Raw genomic sequence first — 10,406 nt, forward strand, 5'->3', positions numbered from 1 at the left:
TTTTCCCCCAACCATGCTTTATGGTTGGACTCAATGATCTCTTCCCCCCCACCATGCTTCATGGTTGGACTCGATGATCTCTTCCCCCCCACCATGCTTCATGGTTGGACTCGATGATCTTTTTCCCCCACCGTGCTTTATGGTTGGACTCGATGATCTTTTCCCCCACCATGCTTTATGGTTGGACTCGATGATCTTTTTTCCCACGCCATGCTTTATGGTTGGACTCGATCTTATTCCTACACCATGCTTCATGGTTGGACTCGATGATCTTTTCCCCCACCATGCTGTATGGTTGGACTCTGAGCCATGAGCTGGCTGCTCAACATGTGTAATAGCAGAAGGGCATTGCAGAGCTTATAGCTGGGGGCCTGGGGCTTTGCTGGGGAAACGGAGAGGGAAGGAAGAGCCGAGAAACACAGCGGAGCTGGAAGAAAACCTGAGAATTGATTTCTTGTCCAAGGGCTTATCAGAGCCTGTTAGCACCTCTTAGCGTGACAGGTATTCCCTGTACTGATGAGCGTATTAGTTTCTGCTGTTCATCCTGAGAGGCTGCTAAATGATTTGCACCCTCAGGTTTGTTAGTGAGTAAGATAAATTGATTTTTAAAGAAAAATTATATACCTGCAAATACTTATCTCTCCAGTGAGCTTACAAAGGGTTACATCAGTGGAACAAAATGCGAAGCTGATTTTCCTGAGGTTCAGCCAACACGTTTTTCGATAGGAAGCAGGTATAAAACTCCTCCTTTGAAAGCCTGCTGGCAGCAGCAGCTTTGGGAGGTGGCAGGGTGATCGATCAGGAGGTAGAAATAGCCCTGCAGCACAGCGGCTGGCGGGGATGGGCGAGCCGAACCCGGCAGCCTGCGGGTCCCATACCCTGGCATCGCCCTGGGCGTGCGGCATCGACGTGGGGTCTCTTGAGGATACAGATGGGGATGGGGACAGGGATGGGGATGGGGATGCAGATGTGGATGAGGATGAGGATGGGGATGCAGATGTGAATGGGGATGGAGATGTGAATGGGGATGCAGTCACCAGCTGGTCCCCTTCCCCAAACCCTGGCAGCACTGCTGACCCGCGCGTTCCCCCCACGCCCCTCATTACACCCCCCATGGCATTTTGATAGCGCTCCTTTTACAGTAAAGCTTAATTCTTTTTTTTTTAGTGTTGCCAACGCAAAGAAAAAGCTGTGCAAGGGGTTTCCAGCCATCAGCCAGCTCTGTGCAGCTCGGGGTTGCGGTGGCCCCGGCGCCGTTCCCACGGGAGCCCTTGGGGCACGCCGGCGGTGCGGTCACCCCCGCAGCAAAGCCTGCGAGGTCGAAAATTACCAACTTTCCTGTACAGGGAGATCTGCATTTTAAGCAATTTGTTATCTAAAGCGTAGGTCACTGGAGTTAACCAGCCATCTGCTTCACGGGCACCGCAGACCCACTTCCAGCCATGGCGCCCGCATTTGCATGCATTATTAGGCTAATGAGGTCTCCCTCGGAAGCCAGGTCTGAAGAAGCAGAGGGGGAAAGGTCTGGGCTAGGTACAGCTAATGAACAGCTGCAGAGGAAAGGACACAGATGGGAGAAGTACTCACTCTAATTACCATTTTTCTAAAAATTGCAGGTTTTTTTTTTTCTAAACCCATTAGGTATGTGATTGCTTCTGCTTCACTTAGTAAACAGAGCTGGAACACATGGTGACTGGGTGAGAATACACCTTCAAGTATAAAATCCCGTCCTGTTGGAGGCTGAGGGGAGGAGGGGGGGGATTGCTCGGGCTCAGGGTTTGCTGCTGCGGGTGTGTGAGCTCAGGTGAGCGTCACGGGCGGTGGGACGGCGTTCAGTGCAAAAAAAACCCCAGGTTTGTATTTGTCTTCTAAGAGAGAAAGGAGAAAACTGTGATGTTTATGTCTTGTGCTGTACTCAGGTGTATTTTGCAGCCTACAACTACCTGAAGGGAGGTTGTAGCAGAGTGGGAGTCAGCCTGTTCTCCCAGGCAACCAGCGATAGGACAAGAGGACACAGCCTCAAGCTTCGCCAGGGGAGGTTCAGGTTGGACATGAGGAAGCATTTCTTCTCAGCAAGGGTCATTAGCCATTGGAAGGGGCTGCCCAGGGAGGTGGTGGAGTCACCATCTCTGGAGGGGTTTAAGAAAAGCCTGGCCATGGCACTTAGTGCCCTGGTCTAGTTGCCATGGTGGTGTCAGGGCAATGGTTGGACTCGATGGTCCCAGAGGGCTCTTCCAACCTCATTGATTCTGGGATTCTGTATTAGCAGTAGAAATTGCTATGCAAAACTCAAACTTTGATTCCATTAGCAGTAAAGTATAAAAAGATTTTCTTTTTCAGGCACATATCCATCCCCTTCTCCCCCCACTATTGTTTTTCTTGTGCCTTCCAAAGTTTCCTTTAATTTCCTCCTGACTTAAAGGCGTTCTTGCCAGCTAAGCAGAGGATGTGTTTGCAGAGGCAGATTTAGCTTCCTGAAAACCAAATGTCATATATCCATTTTGCCATCCTAGGATGAAATGGCAGGGTGATTCTATTTACAGATTGCTACAGATACCATTTAAAAAAATAACAGAAAAAGAAGCAGCAGGGTTTCTTCTAGAAGGCTGCAGCAATCCACGGTCATCGTTTCCCTCTGATTTCCGAGGTCAGGTGGGTCACCGCGATGCCCAAGTGTGGGTGCTCGGGAGGAGGGAGGCGGTGGAGGAAGGGGAAGGGCAGTGTTGTGCCTCTTAGTCATATTTCTTCTTCCCTGCTGATTTTTTGAAGCTTGGATCTCAGCCTGGCAGCGATGAATCTGCGAGCAGATCGCTGGTGGAGCCCTTAAAGAGGAATAAATGTGTTTCATAGGACATCCCTGGGGCTGGAAGGCGCCGACACGGGCTTGGCTTGTGCATTTCTTCTCAGCAAGGGTCATTAGCCACTGGAAGGGGCTGCCCAGGGAGGTGGTGGAGTCCCCATCTCTGGAGGGGTTTAAGAAAAGCCTGGCCATGGCACTTAGTGCCCTGGTCTAGTTGCCATGGTGGTGTCAGGGCAATGGTTGGACTCGATGATCCCAGAGGGCTCTTCCAACCTGGTTGATTCTGTGATAGGGTCCATAATACGTAGGGTCCGGCTTTGTGGGCAATAAGATGGAAATGTGGCATAATTTAGTGATACTTTCTGATCCCGACAAGTCCAGCTTTACATTACAATGAGCAGCTCTTGCTAATTTAATCGCAGGGTTATCAGTTAGCCCTCTGTTTCCCTCTGTCAGCAGCACCTTCTAAAGTGTCTGTAACAGCAGCTGTGCTGCTATTCAGTTACACTCCTTCCCCTCTCATTGGCTCTTTTCCCCTTGAGGCTGATGATTTAATGGCCACTGTATGTAAATGGTGGCCATGCCAATGCCTTTTCTTTTAGACATTTAAAACACAAAATACATTTCACTGAAACGTTCAAAAAACCCCCAAGATTTATGTTCATCCACAATTGTCCGTAACTGGTGAAGGTTTTTCTCCCTTGCTCGTTGCAGGGATGACGTGCCAAGCCAGGACATCCTATACCGAGGACGAGGTGCTCTGGGGTCACCGTTTCTTCCCCGTTATCTCCTTGGAAGAGGGGTTCTTTAAAGTCGATTACTCCCAGTTCCACGCGACGTTTGAGGTCCCCACCCCACCGTACAGCGTGAAGGAGCAGGAGGAGATGCTGCTCATGTCCTCTCCCTTGATAGCGCCCGCTGTGAGCAACAGCAAGGAAAGGAATAACTCGGTGGAGTGCCTGGATGGTCTTGACGAAGTCAGTACAAAACTGCCTTCAAAACTGCAGAAAATAACTGGGAGGGAAGACTTCCCCAAAAAACTCCTCAGGATGAGTTCCACCACCTCCGAGAAGGCCTACAGCATGGGGGATTTACCCATGAAACTCCAGCGGATCAGCTCGGTCCCCGGGAATTCGGAGGAGAAACTGGTGTCTAAGACCACCAAGATGATGTCGGATCCCATGAGCCAGTCGGTGGCCGACCTGCCCCCCAAGCTGCAGAAGCTGTCGGGGGGCGGCAGGATGGAAGGGAACCTTCCACCCAAACTGCGAAAAATGAATTCGGATCGGTTCACATAACCCGACGGGACTCCTGGCTGTCCTCCAGAGCTTGAACTGCTACGGGCAGGAGAGCAGGCCCTCCACCAGCCGCACGTGTGCGGGACTCCGTGGTCCCCGGTGTGCCGGGAGGCAGGAGCAGCCCCTCGGTGGTCGGTACGAACACCGGGAGCTGGTGTTCGTTGGCATGTAGTATCACAACACGCATGCAATAATAGTGTGCAATTTTTGCATATAGTTTTATGGCATGACTCCTACTATATTTATACTGTATATTCTGAAAAAAAAAAATATGGAAAGGGGTGTTGCTTTCCCCTCTATTTCTTAGGAGTAAGTAGTAGGTAAAACATGCGAGTCGGTAACTTTCAGGGTAAGTTATAAATTGATTTTAAAAATGTTTATTTTATTTTTTTCTGATGTGGATCGTGATGTTTTCTTCAACAAAGTAGTTACGGTGCATGTCTTTTTTTCTTAAAAGAAGGTGTACTAGTTAATTCTTAACACCAAATCTGCTAGCCTTAAATTAACTGCTGGTTTCTATTTTGCTTTAACGTTTTCTTGGGGTTTCCTTTGCCTGCGTTTAGGCTACCAGAAAAAAAATTAAGATGTTATTTCATAAGGCATTGTTTAGAGAGGAAACTTGTATTAATAAGCCTAGGCAAAACAATAAATAAATGAATAAAATTCACACTTTAGATACAATTAGTAAAAAATTTTTTAAATCTTCATGATTTGTAATATACGTGCAAGAAAATAATTTTAAATAAGCAGGACGTGCTTGATTTCTGATGTTGATAGAATAACTAAACGTGAAAACAGCTGAATGAAAAGAGTCCCCATGAAGCCAAGCAGGAATTTATTCTGGATTAAACGGCACCCCAAAGGCAGGGCCGGTGACGATGAAGGTGATGGTTGTGAGAGCCGCCGTCTCGCAGCCGGAGCTGCTTTCTCTATGGTGAAAATGATGTTTAAACATGTTCTTAACTGAAGTTGACCCTGTGGGTTTCAAAATGAGTAATACTTTGTATAAATGTGTGGTTTGATATCCTTCTGTGCTCGTGTTGGGGTTTCCTTTTCCGTGGTGGTTGGCTCCGGCGGGGTGGGGGTTGTGCGGGTGCCCTCCCCGAAATGCTGGAGGTTGGCTGTCTGATGAACTTTGGGGAAAAAAATTGGTTTTGTTATAAATGTTGTCATGGAATAAGAACTCGTAAGCTCAGCTCAGACACCGCTGTGGCTCAGTGCTTTCACTGGAAGTCGCAGCGTGTGACCCGTCAGTTGTACACCCAAGGACTTCCTACTAACTTCCAAAGGTACTTTTCATCGTTCATCATGATTTTTGAGCGGCACTGCATGCTTTTTACACCTCTGGCTGTGCCTCAATTCTCTGCACGTGGCTGTCGAAGGGAAGGGCGTGCGTGGCTCCCCGTTTGCTGATCCTGTGCTCTACACGCGCGGCGAGCGTGTTGCTGATGTGGCAAGGTGACATCTGGACTTCTTTTCCCCCGTTTGCTAACACTTCCTCAGGTTGTCTTGTAAAATACCGCTGACTTTTGTACCGCACGTAACTCTTCTACCAGTCCTCGACTGGCAGCACAAACAGCCATGTACAATTGCCAGGTGCCAACGGTAAGAACCCCACCAGGTCCAAACCAGAGAGCCAGGAACGTTGATCACAGTGCCATGGTCTAGTTGCCATGGTGGTGTCAGGGCAATGGTTGGACTCGATGATCCCAGAGGGCTCTTCCAACCTCATTGATTCTGGGATTGTGTTTGGGGGATGGCTCACAGTCTGGTTGACTTTTCTTTATGGAAAAGTAAATGTCACGTGTCCCCAGAGTAAGAGCAATGGTGTTTTACCAACCGTGCCCCAGTGGCTCCAAAGTCCTGCCCTTGGGAGAGCCAAGGGGCATTTTTCCTTGGGAAACGTTGGGTTGAATCGGTGTACGAGATTGAATTGAGTAGGAGCAGTGTGGATGTATCCTCACCTTTATTAAATCAATGCCATAGAAAATATTAAGTTATGATTAACAGAAAAGTTTGATTTTTTTAAAATCAAAGCGTGCGCCTGTCCTTGCTGGACGCAAGATTTCTGAGGCTTGTGGCTTGTGTTGCGTGTGGTAAGGTGACCGTGCGTGCGTCTTTCGTTAGTAGGAGTGAAAGTACAAACGTGGGTGGTAACTTTCTTTAATTATTCATTTTAGGAAGTTGCTTCTGGTTAATAGTTAATTTTTATTGGTGTGGCCACTTTTTTTTCTTCCCCTAATTAACATTTTGGCCCAGCCCTAACGCTTGTGCTGAGTAACTGTTTGATTGCACAGCCGGTCTGTGTTCTCTACTGCTGAATTTATGCTTGAATTATACTGTAAATTGTACATATTCAAATTAGAACAAACTAAATGCATTTTCTGGCATGCGGTCTATAACTGTATAAATGTACAAGTTTATTTGAATTATACAAAATAACAAACTCTTGTATTCATTAATACTGCAAGCTCAGTTTTATCTAAAGCTATATTAAACTTTCAAAAGTTGTTCGGTTTAAATGTGTTTGGTTTTTATCCCATCCCCTTTTTATTACTTTAATAAATGACTACGTATTCAAGCTGTTTAAGGGCTTCTGATTTCACATTTGGTGTGTGCAAAAGGCCAATCTCTCGATCGCTTTTGAAAGCAGCAAAAAACACAGCCTGGGTTTAGTTGAGCGGCGCTTTGGGGGTCCTCGGCGGCGGTCTGGCTGAGCCCAGCCCCAGGACGCTGCGTTGGGAGCCCACAGGCTCCTTCCTGAAGGGCAGAGCCCAAGGTAGGTGCTGAAAAACCGATGGGCTCCATAATTCAGGCACGTCCTGCTGAATTTTGAACGTGACGTTGATTGATGACATGATTTTTATCGTTATCTGGAATTACAGCTCCAGAGATCAATCGAGGCTATCGGATCTCCCCATTAGAGCAGACCTTCCCCTTTGGTTTTTACTGTAAACTGCCCCATTAGTGGCTGGATATCACCGCCCAGGGTGGGCAAAATTTGTTCTGTGCTGTAAAAATAGAAATAATAAAAGAATGATGAAAGAGGTGTGATGATAACTGAGTTTTTTAACTCCTTCCCCTCGAGAGGCTCCTGAATGAAGGTTACTAGAGCAGAACCGTATTTAACTGCTCACCTGGCTCTGAGTCCTGACCTTGTATTGCTGGTCCACCGTGTGCTTCCCCTATATGCTAATATATATATATATTATATATATGCTAATATAGATATTATATATGCTAATATGGGTATATATATGCTAATATAGATATATTTTTTCCATACTGTTAGAAGTGATGAGATAGTAAAAGCTTTTTCTTTTTTCTTTGCTCACGCACCTGGTTTCCATTCAGAGTTTTATTCTCGGTGTTGTTTCCACATCCCCTGGTGCAGCACAACTGGAGTGACCCAGGGATACCTGTATCAGCTCGCAGATATCCCGGCTTGTGGAGGGCATCCCTGGGGCACCGAGGAACCGTTCTGCTGCTGCCTGGGGTGTGAAGATGCTGCAAACCGAGGAAGGGCAAGAAAGAGCGAGCAGCCAGGTATAGCAGCTCGAAAGGAAATATATTCTCACCCTGTGTTGGGGCAAACAAGGAGAAGGATTTGAACACCTTTAAATGAGGTGTGAGGGTGAACACCTTTAAATGAGGGGCAGGAAGGGCAGAGCAGTATTCATGTGGAGTCACCATCTCTGGAGGGGTTGAAGAAAAGCCTGGACATGGCACTTAGTGCCATGGTCTAGTTGCCATGGTGGTGTCAGGGCCATGGTTGGACTCGATGATCCCAGAGGGCTCTTCCAACCTGATTGATTCTGGGATTCTGTGATGTGTGACCATAGACTCACTGCCAGGGATTCGGGGTGATTCATGCTTCTCACATTTCCACTTCACAAAAAGTTGGGGGGAAGCAAAGGAGAAAGCGAGGAAGAGACAGAGAGGGACAGGAAGAGAGCGAACTGATCCTCTTATGGCAGCCTAATTTTTGGATGGTTATAAGTACTATTTAGCGTGAGTGCAGGAGTGGTTGTGTTAATCTGTTTACACCACTTCCAAGCACTCCCTGATTGCTGGAAAAAAGCACTTGATTTATTATTCCCAAGACAAACATCTGTGTGTCATCCATCAGAGGCTGGAAGTCCAGGCTGCCCTTGGGCTGTGTTGACTCTAGACATTAACTATCCACTGGCTGAGACTCCTCTGACTGTTTCATCCATCAGAGACCCACATGTGAGTCTCCCTGGGTGGGGAGAGGCTCTCTTGACCCAAGTATTGTCACCATGTGAGTCCTCTCCCATGCCAGTAGGTCTCTTCATAACGCTCAGGGACAGTGGGCATCACCAAGTGAGAAGTGGAGACAAGCCCAATGCCACGAGCATCTTCTCACTATTAAGTCCAGCTTATGGTGATGGCAGCTGGGCACCTCAGTGCCACCACCGAGGCTACCATCGCTTTCCTCCCGTTGGGACAGGGGATGCTGATGAGAAGCGAGCAGAATATCTCACATGACAACCACGTATGCAATTTGTCTTTGAAACTGCTTGCCAGCCCACGCCGAGAGATCCACGAGCACTCGTCACAGCCCCACGCAGCAGCTTGTGTGTTGGTGCCCAGCTCCATTGGCCCCGTAATGGGCTTTGCCAAGCTGGTGGAGGCTTGAGGAGCAGCAGGAGATGACGTGAGGATGAGAAGTGCTGGTGACTGCAAGCGCCGTGGGCTCAGCAGAGCTGTGTACCCAGGTACGGGCTGTAAGGCCATATACAGGTAAGAAAATACACAGGATGCACATAATAATTACATGTACATTCCTAAGAAAATATATGATCTGTGATGTCTACGTGCTGTAACACCTCAGTAACATCAGTTAAGATAGCTGTTCGCTAATTCAGCTTTATTCCCTGTTTCCACTCTCCAAACTTAAATTTGTTATCTAAAACGTTTGTAGGTTTAGATAAGCTTTTTGGGCACTGCCTTGGGAACGGGGTCTTTGGATTCCTTCCACACCAACTGCGTGCAACGGAAAGCTCGCGACAGATGGACGAGCGTGCGCAAGAGGGAGAGAGCAGGCGCGGCGGCACCGCTCACTGTCGGAGTAACCTGGGGAGACTTTTCTCTTGGCATCCTCCAGACATGCCCTGGGAAGGTTCTGGGCATCGTTTTCTTAACAGTTTGAAAGTAAACATGGATGCTGGAGAGTCAGTGGAGCGAAGTGATGTGCTCTCAGTAATGAGAGTGTCAAATTCTAAAATACAAGCGTGCATCCAAAGAGCGCATCAATATAAATTCCTGTTGATGTTTCTAGGAATGGAGTCATTTATTCTGCTTCAGCCATTCCCTGTGGCATAGGTGAATGAAAAGCTCTAAGCTTTGGGAACCCACCTCTTGGCCACCATCTGAATGCCCAAAGCTTGCCCAGCTCCTGGAAGCCGGTGCCTGAGTGCGCAACGCCCAGCCCCACCAGCACCAACCCAGACCATCCCATCATCTCATGATCCCATGACCTTCATGGGATCTTCATGCCAACAGCAGATGATCCCAGAGGTCTCTTCCAACCTGATTGATTCTGTGATTCATTGGTGATATTGAGTGATGCCGCAGGGCCACCAATGCCAGCTGCCTTCTCCAAGGGAAGGTCCCTTCTTCTCCTTCTCAGGGAGAGGACCTGTCCTCCTTCCCACAGAGCAATGGGGATCTCACCTGACAGAACTGGCAGCGCCCAGCTTTGCTCTGCTCTGTTCGTGGAAGGAATATCGCTTCTTAAGGGACACAAAATACCATTTAAAATGTGTGCTGGGCATTATTGATAGCCAAAAAACTCCATGGCCCCCTCCCAATGCATAATTTAGAATTTCATATTAAAAAAAAGCAAGAAACAACCGTTTCTTTGACAAGCCCTATTCTTAATTTTTATATACTATCCCTAAATTATCTGTTATAAAATTAGGGTGTCGTGTATCAGCTCCACTGCAGGTCCTGCACAGTGCAAATATTTATCAGCAGTTATTTACAATTCTGCACACGCACACAATATCTGACTAGACCACGGGTCCTCCATATCGCTACCTTAATACTATTGCATAATTTATGTATTTTATATCATATTTTTACTTGTGCATACAAGGAAATCTATGCTGAGGAAATGGCACTCTGTAGGAGATGTCAGATGTTGTTGATACTTCAGTCCCGCAGTTAACGGAGCAGAAAGACACAGTGGAAGAATGTTTTTAAGTGCTTGTAGGTCTAGGTGGTGCGGAGACAATTTATTGTCTTCTTAAATCGAGGCATCAAAATCCTAACCTATAAACAAC

At 47.4% G+C, this 10,406-nt stretch overlaps 1 protein-coding gene across 1 annotated transcript in view; it reads left to right on the forward strand.

Moving 5' to 3' along the window:
• Positions 1–4,098, forward strand: part of KCNJ3 (potassium inwardly rectifying channel subfamily J member 3) — a 34,152-nt gene extending 30,054 nt beyond the window's left edge. Inside the window, exon 3 of the mRNA XM_068407806.1 lies at positions 3,515–4,098. Within this exon, the coding sequence (XP_068263907.1) occupies positions 3,515–4,098 (584 nt within the window). The remainder of the gene's footprint in view (positions 1–3,514) is intronic.
• Positions 4,099–10,406: the final 6,308 nt, after the last annotated feature.

The sequence above is a fragment of the Nyctibius grandis genome, chromosome 9 (genome assembly GCF_013368605.1).
Source record: "Nyctibius grandis isolate bNycGra1 chromosome 9, bNycGra1.pri, whole genome shotgun sequence".
Taxonomy (NCBI): Eukaryota; Metazoa; Chordata; class Aves; order Nyctibiiformes; family Nyctibiidae; genus Nyctibius; species Nyctibius grandis.